We start from the raw sequence: 14,345 nt of genomic DNA on the forward strand, positions 1-14,345 counted from the left end.
CAAGGTGGACAGAATGTATACCTCATCCAAAGGATGTACCTATTGACTATGAGTAATTGGGATGAGGGAGAGAGGGTTGTTGGGAGAAAGAGGGAGGAAGAGATTTTGAGTGAAAGGCGGTCCAAGTTCCGTGCCATGCTTAGATCCCAAGGTCTGCAGGGGACGTTGCAAAAGTTTACACAGCGTGAGAGGGGGGTGATAAAGAGAGAGAGAGGGCGGAGTGAAGAGGGGAAACAGAAACAAACAGAAAGAGAAAAAGAAAGACGATAGGTTTTGTTCAGCAGTGCCTCTTTATCTTGTCTTATCTTAGCCGTAAGGAGATAGGGGAAAAAAACTAAAATGAATGAAAGAACCCAGACTTACTAATCACCTTTGTACAACTGTTGGTCTTTGCGAAAACTAATGGGAGTGATTTGCTAGATGACACTTAGGGCTTATGGGGATAGATTCCAGGTGATGCACTGTACTAGCACTAGCTATCACATTGAGGTAGAGGGGATCGGTAGAGGGGATCGGTAGAGGGAAGGTGGTGATGCAATCAAGCCAGGGGGCCTGGGCAGGGACAAGGGGGGGATCAGGGAGGTTGGTAGGGTAACTAGTTTGAGACACTCAAACAGAGAGGGGACAGGTACGACAGTGAAGGCCCGCTCTGTGTTCTGTTGCCGTGGCTCACTCCAAGACGATATGTACCTTTGTACTCGCCACTCAAACTCACAGTCGAGGTGATAGCCCTAATCCTTCTCTTCTCTTCCTTCCTCTCCTCTCAGACTAGGTAGCGTGGAATGTTGGGACTACAGTATATGGTACCGGCCTGCAGCTCCAACTGTGTGACTGACTGATTTTCAACTTTTCTTAGAATGCTTTGTGCTTTACAGTTACTGTAGCTGCTGTCCAGAAAGCACACCATAGTACACCAAAACATTTAGTAGCTGATCTGCTTCTTTTGCCTGGCTCCAAATAATACAGGGGTTTCTGGTCATTGATCAGTAACGTAGCCATTCATTCAGCTAATAAAATGGCCTGTTTGCTCTGTGGAGGTAAGTATGACTCAGGGATGATAAGAAAGTCTGGATGTGCTGTGCTTGTGTTATTTTCCTAGTAGTCTGGGTAAAGTATGTGAGTGTGTGTTTCAGTGGCATGGTCCTCTATAATTTTAAAACCATTTATTACTAACAGATAGAACTCACGGGTCTTAATTCCGTTATCTTCCATTTTTTAAAGATCCATCCTTGTTCCAAGGTGACATAAAATGCTTCAATTATTATCACAGTATAATTCAGATATAGTACGGCCTGCACTCCTGAACCTTCTAATACTTTCAAGGGAGCTTAATAAGTGGGAGAAAGAGATTACATGAAGAGAGTTACATGAAAATATTGATTTAAAGAAAGAGCTTGTATAATGTATTAATATACTGTATTATCATTGTGTCATACCAAAAGTAAACATTGCCCTACAATAGTGAAGGTTCTAGTTATTTTCTTTTTCAATAGACCTGACTAGACAGGATTGCTGTAAGCGTTACAGTGCTGCTGAGAAGAAATTAACCACATCCTCATTCATAAACCCATCCCCTCACTCTTTCTCTCTTCCTCCCACTCCCTCTCTCTCTCCCTGTCCTCTCTTGTTCTCTACCCCCTCCCTCTTTATCCCCCTCCATCTCGTTCTTTCTCTCTCTCTCTCTCTACTCATCTCTCCTTCTCTTTCCCCCTTCTCCTTGTAACCCCCTACTCTTTTTCTGTCCCTCTCTCCCCCTTCAGGGAAAAGGCTCGTCTGGCGACAGACTCAGAGCTGGACCAGGACCTCAGTGAGCTGCTGGGCCTGGGGAGCAGCGACACCCTCACCAATGGTAACCGTGCCAACGGGGAGGCCGCTAAGCGCCTGGCCAAACGCCTCTTCACCCTGGACGGCTTCAGGAAGTCCGACGTGGCCCGCCACCTCAGCAAAAAGTGAGCACCTGGCAACTAGCCTTCGTGTGTTATCAATCACTCTCTTTACTATGCGCTGCTATACATTGTCAATATATATAGCATTTACTGCTATAATAAGCCTGGTTTGGAACTTATCTTAAACCTCTGTCTTCCTCCGCGGCCCTAAGTTTTCGTCTCCAAGGCTCAAACCGACTGCGCTGTGTGACTGGGAAAGCTGGTATCTGATTAACATGTTTTTCTCTCTCTCTCTCTCTCTCTCTCACTCACTCACTCACTCACTCACTCACTCACTCACTCACTCACTCACTCACTCACTCACTCACTCACTCACTCACTCACTCACTCACTCACTCACTTACCCTAGCAATGACTTCAGTTGTATGGTTGCAGAAGAGTATCTACACTTCTTTAACTTCAAGGGTCTTGCTGTGGACCAGGCTCTGAGGTGAGGGGTTCAGACTGACTGACTTGATCAACGCGAAAAACAAACCAGTTTTCCATACATTGGTTCTTGGTGACTGGATTTCTAGACATTACAAACATTGTTTTGGATATGTTGCCTTAAAAGGGATACTGGGCTTCATTTTGTGTTCCATTGATCCAGTCACTGTAGTTAATATATGGTAATACTGCTCTCTGGTGGCAAGTTGAGTGATGGCAGCTTAATAGGCCAATAGTGTTTATAGCACATAAATAACACACCTAAATCAATTAATCAAGGGCTTGGTGATTAATTAAGTAGTTGAATGAGATGAATAAGTGCGTAATGAGGTGCGTTTTCGCTGGTCTGGAACTTAAAAATGGCCACCCTGAGGATACTGGATACTTGACTGGGGTTGAGAAACAGTGTAATCCTGCTTAATGTGTGTGTATGTGTGTTCCAGAGCCTTTCTCAGACAGTTTTCCCTGATGGGGGAGACTCAGGAGAGAGAGCGGGTGCTGGCTCACTTCTCCAGGAGATACCTGCACTGTAACCCCAAACGTATACCCTCTGAGGGTAAGAGGACAGTACTGTCTAATGTCTACTATAGTTACTATAGAAATACGGCAGCTCAGTCGTCATGTTAATAGATGCAGTAGTGTAAAGTACTTTACTTTACTATTTATATAAAACATATTTTACCTCACTACATTCCTGTTTTCTCCCCAATTTCGTGGTATCCAATTGGTAGTTACAGTCTTGTCTCATCGCTGCAACTCCCGTACGGACTCGGGAGAGGCGAAGCTCGAGAGCTATGCGTCCTGCGAATCACAACCCAACCAAGCCACACTGCTTCTTGACACAATGCCCACTTAACACCGTACACCTGGCTACTGTGTCATCGTGCACTGCGCCCGGCCAGGCACAGGAGTTGCTAGTGCACGGTGGGACAAGGACATCCCTGCCGGCCAAACCCTCCCCTAACCCGGACGACACTTGGCCAATTGTGCCGCCGCCCTATGGGTCTCCCGATCGCGGCCGGCTGCGACAGAGCCTGTACTCGAACCCAGAATCTCTAGTGGCACAGCTAGCACTGCGATGCAGTGCCTTAGACCACTTCACTACATTCCTAAAGGAAATAATGTACTTTTTACTCCATGCTTTTTCCCTGACACCCAAAAGTACTTAAGTTATATTCTGAATGCTTAGCAGGACTGGAAAATGTTCCAATTCACGCACTTATCAATAGAGCATCCCTGGTCATCCCTATTGACTTTGATCTGGTGGACTCACTAAATACACATGCTTCGTTTGTAAATGATGTCCAAGTGTTGGGGCGAGACCCTGGCTATCCGTAAATAAATAAATAAACATGAAAATTGTGCCGTCTGGTTTGCTTAATATGATCAATTTGAAATGATTTATACTTTTACTTTTGATACTTAAGAATATTTTTGCAATTACATTTACTTTTGATACTTAAAAATATTTGAAACCAAATACTTTTAGACTTTTACTCAAGTAGTATTTTACTGGGTTACTTTTCATTTTCTACAAAGGTATCTTTACTTTTACTCAAGTTTGAAAATTGGGTACTTTTTCCACCACTGAATATGATGGATATGTTTCTTATCCAGATGGTGTCCATACCTTGACCTGTGCCCTGATGCTGCTAAACACAGACCTGCATGGCCATGTAAGTAGAGTTCAGTCTGTGTGTGTGCGTGCGTGTGTGTGTGTGCGTGTTAGGTGAGTTCAGCCTAGAGTTTAGAGTAGAGACCATTTTCAGAGATCCATCCCCCCAGGCTCCACTGACTCAGTACAATGGTAGTTATGGGGGGAAAGCCCCAGACTGATTGAAGGCTGATCTGGGACCAGCCTCCTGATTACAATGTGCTCCACACACTATCATAAATCCAGTCCATATCAAGCTGTAGACTGATTTCAGTACAACTCTAAATCTAGGCAATCTACAGCTGCATGGTGTGATGTGCAGCCTCTGCAAATGATTACAGATAGTTAAGTCAGAGCCATTTATATAATATATGGATACATTTATCTCTGATTGAAGGGGCTAGAGCTAGCTGGATGAAAAACCCACTCTCTCTATTGAGAGATGCCAGGCTGATATACCCTTCAGTGTATTCACCCCCCTCGACTTATTCCACATTTTGTTGTCTTACAGCCTGAATTAAATTTGCAGTCAATATATACTTATGTAAATGAGATATTTCTGTATTTCATTTTCAATACATTTGCAAACATTTCTAAAAACATATTTCCACTTTGTCATTATGGGGTGTTGTGTGTAGATGGGTGAGAATGTTTCAGGCTGTAACAGGCTGTAACACAAACAAATTTGGAAAAAGTGAAGAGGTATGATTACTTTCTGAAGGCACTGTAGCGCTGTGCTTCATCATCATCATTCATCATCATAGTCACCAATGTCGTCATCTTCTTCTTCTTCTTCATCATCATCATCATCATCAATGGCGTCATCCTGTTCATCATAGTCTCCTGCATCTTCTTCTTCATCATCATCATTCATCATCATAGTCACCAATGTCGTCATCTTCTTCTTCTTCATCATCATCATCATCAATGGCGTCATCCTGATCATCATAGTCTCCTGCATCTTCTTCTTCCTCTTCATCATCATCATCATCATCAATGGCATCATCCTGATCTTCTTCTTCCTCTTCATCATCATCATCATCATTGGCGTCATCCTGATCATCATAGTCTCCTGCATCTTCTTCTTCCTCTTTATCGTCATTGACTCTTTTCATCAATATTTCCACTATCTGTGAAAGTCCTCAGCCTGAAGTGTCTCCACTTGCGCTGCCGAATAGCTAGATTTTTGATGGCAGGACTGAGTAAGACGCTTCAGGAGGGTGGTGACGTGTGTTTGTGAGGCAGAGGTCCTGGGTTGAGCCTCGGTATGAGCCGAATCAGGAGGAAGTGATACTCGCTAAGCAAGCAGCGTGACGTCCTTTGCACAGTCTTCCTCTTAACACTCTCAGCTCATCAGCTAGATTAAATCATTTGGATGAGGTCCATTAAAGTAATTTCTTCCCATAACATCCTTCAAAGATGAATTCTAATATAGCTGTCAGAGAGCTGCAGAAGGTCTGATGAATTATAAAAATCTGTGAATGTATTTGTGGTTCAAATATTTTTGATGACTGATATTAGTGATACTTTTAAAGATTATATGTATACATAGCATAGTAGTCTCGGAAATCCCAGAGCTAAGGCAACAGTAGTAGGTCTGGAAATTATGTAGGATTTTCTTGGCCAATTCAGGGAGGGTGCTCTTCAGGCAGACAACTCTTCCAACAAATCACACGTTTGGCGTAGACAGGCTTCAAAATAATCCCCTCTGAAACATGACCGAGGTGGTCATGCAATGTGGACGCAGATGGCTAGGCACATTTTTTCCACAGTCAGTCAGTGGTTGTAAACTTGTAATGCTAACTTCATGGCGCAAAAATACACTCATTGAATATATCCTCCGCGAGCTCCATCTAGCTAACTACCGGAAATGTTTATAGCAGAGCTCTGGACGGATTTTGAGGTACCCAACTCCGCCCTTTCGTCTCTCTCAAATTGGCGTTGGCTTAAGTACAGACATGTACTATATGCTGGAAAATTGGTACATTGTGGGAGGCAACCCGTCTGTCTCGAGAGATTAATAGCATAGAGTTGTAATGGTTTTCTTCGTGAGAAGGAGAGTCGGACCAAAATGCAGCGTGTGGTTTACGATCCATGTTTATTAATACGAAACACGAATCTCCAATTCAATACTACAAAACAAAACGTAACGAAAACCTAAACAGCCTATCTGGTGAAAAAAAACACATAGACAGGAACATCACCCACCAACACACAGTGAAACCCAGGCTACCTAAATATGGTTCCCAATCAGAGACAATGACTAACACCTGCCTCTGATTGAGAACCATATCAGGCCAGACATAGAAATAGACAAACAAGACATCCAACATAGAATGCCCACCCAGATCACACCCTGACCAATCAAAACATAGAAAATACAAAGTAAACTATGGTCAGGGCGTGACAGTACCCCCCCCCCAAGGTGCGGACTCCGGCCGCAAAACCTGAACCTATAGGGGAGGGTCTGGGTGGGCATCTGTCCGCGGTGGCGGCTCTGGCGCTGGACGTGGACCCCACTCCATGACAGTTTTAATCCCCCTCCTAAACGTCCCTAAATAGGTTACCCACCACAATGATAACATGGGACAGAGGGACAGCTCGGGACAGAGGTAACTCGGGACAGATGGGTAGCTCAGCCCTGAGAGGAAGCTCAGCACTGAGAAGAAGCTCAGCACTGAGAAGAAGCTCAGGCAGGTGGTTAGATCCGGCAGATCCTGGCTGGCTGGCGGATCCGGAAGATCCTGGCTGACTGGCGGATCTGGGAGAATCTGGACGACTGGCAAATCTGGGAGAATCTGGACGACTGGCAGATCTGGGAGAATCTGGCCGACTGGCAGATCTGGAAGAGTCTGGTCGACTGGCAGATCTGGAAGAGTCTGGTCGACTGGCAGATCTGGAAGAGTCTGGACGACTGGCAGATCTGGAAGAGTCTGGACGACTGGCAGATCTGGAAGAGTCTGGACGACTGGCAGATCTGGAAGAGTCTGGACGACTGGCAGATCTGGAAGAGTCTGGACGACGGGCAGATCTGGAAGAGTCTGGTCGACTGGCAGATCTGGAAGAGTCTGGTCGACTGGCAGATCTGGAAGAGTCTGGACGACTGGCAGATCTGGAAGAGTCTGGATGACTGGCAGATCTGGAAGAGACTGGTCGACACAGACTGGCTGCTCTGGCTGCTCCATGCTGACTGACAGCTCTGGCTGCTCCATGCTGGCAGACTGCTCTGGCTGCTCCATGCTGACTGGTAGCTCTGGCTGCTCCATGCTGACTGGCTGCTCCATACTGACTGGCAGCTCTGGCTGCTCCATGCTGACTGGCTGCTCCATGCTGACTGGCAGCTCTGGCCGCTCCATGCTGACTGGTTGCTCTGGCTGCTCCATGCTGACTGGCTGCTCCATGCTGACTGGCTGCTCCATGCTGACTGGCGGCCCTGGCTGCTCCATGCTGACTGGCGGCCCTGGCTGCTCCATGCTGACTGGCGGCCCTGGCTGCTCCATGCTGACTGGCGGCCCTGGCTGCTCCATGCTAACTGGCAGCTCTGGCGGCTCCTTGCAGACTGGCAGCTCTGGCGGCTCCTTGCAGACTGGCAGCTTTGGCGGCATCCTGCAGACTGGCAGCTCTGGCGGCTCCTTGCAGACTGGCAGCTCCATGCAGACTGGCAGCTCCTTGCAGACTGGCAGCTCCTTGCAGACTGGCAGCTCCTTGCAGACTGGCAGCTCTATGCTAACTGGCAGCTCTATGCTAACTGGCAGCTCTATGCTAACTGGCAGCTCTATGCTAACTGGCAGCTCTATGCTAACTGGCAGTTCTGAACAGGCGGGAGACTCCGGCAGCGCTGTAGAGAAGGCAGGCTCTAACAGCGCTAAACAGGCGGGAGACTCCGACAGCGCTGGAGAGGTAGAGGGCTCCGACAGCGCTGGACAGGCGAGGCGCACTGTAGGCCTGATGCGTGGTGCTGGCACTGGTGGTACTGGGCCGAGGACACGCACAGGAAGCCTGGTGCGGGGAGCTGCTACCGGAGGGCTGGGGTGTGGAGGTGGTACTGGAAAAACCGGACCGTGCAGGCGCACTGGAGCTCTTGAGCACCGAGCCTGCCCAACCTTCCCTGGTTGAATGCTCACGGTCGCCCTGCCAGTGCGGCGAGGTGGAATAGCCCGCACTGGACTATGCAGGCGAACCGGAGACACCGAGCGCAAGGCTGGTGCCATGTAAACCGGCCCAAGGAGACGCACTGGGGACCAGCTGCGTAGAGCCGGCTTCATGGCATTAGGCTCGACGCTCAATCTAGCCCGGCAGACACGCGGAGCTGGAATATACCGCACCGGGCTATGCACCCGCACTGGAGACACCGTGCGCACCACTGCATAACACGGTGCCTGTCCGGTCTCTCTAGCCCCCCGGTAAGCACAGGGAGTCTGCCCAGGTCTCCTACCTGGCATAGCCATACTCCCTGTTAGCCCCCCCCCAAGAAATTTTTGGGGCTGCCTCTCAAGCTTCCATCCGCGTCGCCGAGCTGCCTTCTCATACCAGCGCCTCTCTGCTTTCACCGCCTCCATTCTACGGTAACCTTCCTCGCACTGCTCCAGCGAATCCCAGGCGGGCTCCGGCACTCTCCCTGGGTCGGCCGCCCACCTGTCGATCTCCTCCCAAGTAGTATACTCCATACTGTACTCCTCTTTGGGCTGTTCCTGTTGTTTCTTCTCCCGCTGCACCTTAGTGCGGCTACACTCCCCTGGTTTAGCCCAGGGTCCTCTCCCGTCGAGGATTTCCTCCCATGTCCAGAAGTCCTTATTGCGCGTCTCCTCGCGCTGCTCCTGCCTGTTGACACGCTGCTTGGTCCGTTGGTGGTGGGTGATTCTGTAATGGTTTTCTTCGTGAGAAGGAGAGTCGGACCAAAATGCAGCGTGTGGTTTACGATCCATGTTTATTAATACGAAACACGAATCTCCAATTCAATACTACAAAACAAAACGTAACGAAAACCTAAACAGCCTATCTGGTGAAAAAAAACACATAGACAGGAACATCACCCACCAACACACAGTGAAACCCAGGCTACCTAAATATGGTTCCCAATCAGAGACAATGACTAACACCTGCCTCTGATTGAGAACCATATCAGGCCAGACATAGAAATAGACAAACAAGACATCCAACATAGAATGCCCACCCAGATCACACCCTGACCAATCAAAACATAGAAAATACAAAGTAAACTATGGTCAGGGCGTGACAAGAGTAAGTACTGTGTGTCATATTTTTCAGAACATTGGAAAAAGGATGTCCTGCACACAGTTCATTGGCAACCTGGAGGGTCTGAATGAGGGTCAAGACTTTTCCAAAGACCTTCTGAAGGTGAGTCACTGTACTGTACATTGCTATAAACACACACACAAGCACACACACATACGCATACACACATGTGCACATGCACACAAGCACACACACACTGATGCACATGCATGCACACGCACATGGACACACAGACACATGAACACACAGACACAAGCCACAGCGAGTGTGTTTGTGTGTCCTGCTGAGTGCTTTGTGTTGTTGTGCCATGGTATTCTGTACAGTAGCTCGGCCAGCTGGCCTCCGTGTGTCCCCTGAGTCCACCTACCACGGCTCTGCCTCGGTCACCATTCCCTGTAGCACAATTCGGCATGGCGCGGGGCGGGGTGGTGTGGGTTGGTGGAGGCTAATTGTTATGTTGTCTATAAGATATACTGCACATCCCCTCCGGGGCATCTGCGCTCAAGATCAGACAATATTAGATTATGATATTAGGTTATTCCTGTTGTTGGCAACATAATGGGATTAGGTCCATCTGGGGGACTTAATTTAGAACCCACAGACACACTAGTGGATGCCAGATGAGCTAAATCAGTGGGTTGCCTGCTGTTGACATGGCTAATGATGATGCGTTTTATTAATTTTGTCTGCAAAGTGTTCCCTCAACACAATTCCCCAGAGCAGAAGTCAACAAGTTGAAATGATGTATCTATAATACATGAGAGGGAGTATGGAATATTTTTCGCCCAGAAATTAAGGTGTATGAATTCTAAAACAACTGCTTTTTGTATGTGAGAGAACTAGAGAGACATACAGAGACATACAGAGAGACATAGAGAGACAGAGAGACTTCTTGTTGCCACAAGTAAATAGCAACCAGTGAAGAACAAACACCATTGTAAATACAACCCATATTTATGTTTATTTACCCTTTTGTACTTTCACTGTTTGCACATAATATGACATTTGCAATGCCTTTATTCTTTTGGAACTTTTGTGAGTGTAATGTTTACCGTTAATTTTTGTTTATCATCTACTTCACTTGCTTTGGCCATGTTAACATACGTTTCCCATGCCAATAAAGTGCTTAAATTGAAATTGAATTGAGAGAGAGAGACATAGAGAGAGAATTACATTACTTTCAGACAAAATTACAGCTTACTTGAACAGAGCAATACTCAAACATGAGGCATCAAAGCCCAACAAACTGCATGCTATTAAGAAATGCTATAGATTAAAGAAATAGTGTAGAAATCTACCAAAGAACAATTGGCCAAAAACAAATCCAATCCCTCCTAGATGACATTCTGGGCTAAATGTTTATTGTAATAGTGAAGGTGTTAACTTAGCAGTTGAATGCCTGAACAGTATATTTGTCATATCAAATGTAAAAAAAATATATATATTTTTTTCAATGACAGCATTTTTAAGGGCACAAGGCGAGACCTAAATGCAGACACAGGAGGCAGATGGTAGAGCTCCGACATATATTATAACAAAGGGAGTAGGCAAAAGCAGGTCGGGGACAGGCGAGAGCTCATAAACCAGGTCCAAACAGTACCAGACGATAGGTAGTCTCGAGGTCAGGCCAGGCAGGGGTCAGAAACCAGATCCGAGTCCACAACAGTACAAGAGGATAGGCAGGCTGTTAGTCAGAACAGGCAGAGTGGTCAGGCAGGCGGGTACGCAGTCAGGACAGGCAAGGGTTGAAACCAGGAGGACTAGAAACAAACAGAGACTGGGAAAAACAGGAGCAAGGAAAACAGAGAGACAGGAAAAACAGGGATAAATTCAAAAATGCTTTTGACTCAATTTGGCATAAATTAATTCCAGACACAATTGCCCTAGAGGATACAAACAATCACACATACCTCAGCCTAAACATCAGCACCACAGGTAACTAGAAAATATCAGCACCACAGGAAACTAGCAAACATCAGCACCAAAGGAAACTAGCAAACATCAGCACCAAAGGAAACTAGCAACCATCAGCACCAAATGAAACTAGCAACCATCAGCACCACAGGAAACTAGCAAACATCAACACCACAGGTAACTAGCAAACATCAGCACCACGGGTAACTAGCAAACATCAGCACCACAGATAACTAGCAAACATCAGCACCAGAGGTAACTAGCAAACGTCAGCACCACAGGTAACTTCCACAAGGCTGTGAACAATCTGAGAGGCAAGAAGGGCCTTCTACGCCATCAAAAGGAGCATACAATTTGACATCCCAATTAGAATCTGGCAAAAAATACTCCAATCAGTTATAGAACTCATTGCCGTCTATGGCAGTAAGGTCTGGGGTACACTCACCAACCAAGAACGAACTAAATGGGAAAAACACCCAATTGAGACTCTGCATGCAGAGTCCTGAAAGATATCCTCAGAGTACAACGCAAAACCCCTAATAATGCATGCAGAGCAGAAATAGGACTATACCTGCCCACTAATTATCAAAATCCAGAAAAGAGCCATTCAATTCCAGAACCACCTAAAGGAATGCAATGCCCAAACCTTCCATCACAAAACCCTAACATTGAAGGAGATGAACACCTCAGCCAACTGGTTCTGGGGCTCTGTTCACAAATACAAACAAACCACATGGAGCACCAGGGCAGCAACACAATTAGACCCAACCAAATTAAAAACTACTTCAAGACTGTTGGAAAAGCATTCCAGGTGAAGCTGGTTGAGAGAATGCCAAGCATGTGCAAAGCTGTCATCAAGGCAAAGGGTGGCTGCTTTGAAGATTTTTTGGTTACTACATCATTCCATATGTGTTATTTCATAGTTTTGATGTCTTCACTATTAATCTACAATGTAGAAAATAGTAAAAATAAATAAAAACCCTTGAATGAGTAGGTGTGTCCAAACTTTTGACTGGTACAGTATATATAGATATATATGTCAGTATTACACTCAAATTACACAAGCCCACAAACAATTTGAACACAAACTGGATCTGTTAGGTTGGATGCAGTCTATCACAGTGCCATCTGTTTTGTCACCAAAGCCCAATATGCTACCCACCACTGCGGCCTGTATGCTCTCGTTGGCTGGTCCTCGCTTCATACTCATCGCCAAACCCATTGGCTCCAGGTCATCTACAAGTCTTTGCTAGGTAAAGCCCCGCCTTATCTCAGCTCACTGGTCACCATAGCAGCACCAACCCGTAGCACACGCTCCAGCAGGTATATCTCACTAGTCACCCCCAAAGCCAATTCCTCATTTGGCTACCTTTCCTTCCAGTTCTCTGCTGCCAATGATTGGAATGAACTGCAAGAATCACTGAAGCTGGAGATTCATATCTCCCTCACTAGCTTTAAGCACCGGCTGTCAGAGCAGCTCACAGATCCCTGCACCTGTACATAGCCCATCTGTAAATAGCCCATCCAACTACCTCATCCCCATACTGTATTTATTTATTAATCTTGATCCTTTGCACCCCAATATCTCTACTTGCACATTCATCTTCTGCACATTATCACTCCAGTGTTTAATTGGTATATTGTAATTACTTTGCAACCCTGGCCTATTTATTACATTATCTCCCTTATCTTACCTCATTTGCACACACTGTATATAGACTTTTTCTACTATATTATTGACTGTAAGTTTGTTTATTCCATGTGTAACTCTGTGTTGTTGTATGTGTCGTACTGCTTTGCTCTATCTTGGCCAGGTCGCAGTAGTAAATGAGAACTTGTTCTCAACTAGCCTACCTGGTTAAATAAAGGTGAAATAAAAACATTTAAATAGGTGAAATACCACAGTGTGCAATCCCAATAGTAAAATGTGTTATCTGCTGCCACGAGAAAAGGTCAACCATTGGGTCAGAAACACCAATGTGAATATAACCTATATCAAGTCAATTCAAAGTTTATTTGTCACGTGCGCCGAATACAACAGGTACTTCACCTTACAGTGAAATGCGTACTAACAAGCCCTAACCAACAGTGCAATTTTTAAGTTAAAAATAAGGGGGGGGGGGGGGGGGGGGTGGATGGACACAATGCAAATAGTCCGGGTAGCCATTTGATTACCTGTTCAGGAGTCTTTTGGCTTTGGGGTAAATGCTGTTGAGAAGCCTTTTGGTCCCAGACTTGGTGCGGTAGCAGAGAGAACAGTCTATGACTGGGGTGGCTGGGGTCTTTGACAATGTGTAGAGGTGCTGGATGGCAGGAAGCTTAGCCCCAGTGATGAACTGGCCCTCTGTAGTGCCTTGCGGTCGGAGGCCGAGCAGTTGCTGTACCAGGCAGTGATGCAACTATGCTCTCGATGTTGCAGCTGTAGAACCTTTTGAGGTGCTGAGGACCCCTGCCCGCTCTCCATCTCTCCATTTCTAAATCTTCTTGTCACTTTTTTTTCTCTATGCTTTGCTCTCGTTTTCTGTCTTTCTCACCTTTTGCTTTGTCACTGTACATGCTCCCTCACCTACTTGCACTCCCACTCCCACTTCTCTGCCCCATCCCCCTCCTGGCTTATCCTTCAATCACTTCCTTCCTTCTGACTGAATGAATGTCATGCCGATTCCCTGTTATCTGCTTCATATCCCTAGTCTCCTTCCCTCATTTTCCTACTTTCCCATTTCCCCCTCCATACCTGGAATGTATCCCTGCTCAGCACAGAGTTCACATAATCATAATAATTTTCCATTATATGCACACAGACACAAACATGAACACACACACGGGCGCACTTGAATGCACACACACACACACACACATACATGTGCATGCATAGACACACACATACAAACACACACACACACGCTGCTATGTGTCTCATACTGGGCCAACCTGAGCCTGACATCTGCACCAAGTGGGGGCTCAATCCATCCAATTTCACTCACTCTCATTCTGTCTCTGTCTCTTTATTTCATACTCTCATTCTGTCTCTCCACTTCTAGCTCTCTCTTTAATGCTCTCTCTTTCTCACTAACTTTCTATCTCCTTCTCTCTTCCCCCTCTCTCTCTCTCTCTCTCTCTCTCGTGCCTGCTCTCGCTCTCCCTCTCGT

At 46.3% G+C, this 14,345-nt stretch overlaps 1 protein-coding gene across 2 annotated transcripts in view; it reads left to right on the forward strand.

Annotated features, from left to right (window-relative positions):
• LOC110499153 (uncharacterized) overlaps positions 1 to 14,345 on the forward strand; it is a 114,884-nt gene that overhangs the window by 56,069 nt on the left and 44,470 nt on the right. For both annotated transcript variants that reach the window (XM_090212625.1, XM_021576100.3), the window contains exons 6-10: positions 1,761 to 1,949; positions 2,296 to 2,376; positions 2,816 to 2,928; positions 3,990 to 4,048; positions 9,295 to 9,384. In XM_090212625.1, coding sequence (XP_090068751.1) covers positions 1,761 to 1,949; positions 2,296 to 2,376; positions 2,816 to 2,928; positions 3,990 to 4,048; positions 9,295 to 9,384 — 532 coding nt within the window. The remainder of the gene's footprint in view (positions 1 to 1,760; positions 1,950 to 2,295; positions 2,377 to 2,815; positions 2,929 to 3,989; positions 4,049 to 9,294; positions 9,385 to 14,345) is intronic.

The sequence above is a fragment of the Oncorhynchus mykiss genome, chromosome 20, assembly GCF_057628025.1.
Source record: "Oncorhynchus mykiss isolate SJ-2025 chromosome 20, ASM5762802v1, whole genome shotgun sequence".
Lineage (NCBI taxonomy): Eukaryota > Metazoa > Chordata > Actinopteri > Salmoniformes > Salmonidae > Oncorhynchus > Oncorhynchus mykiss.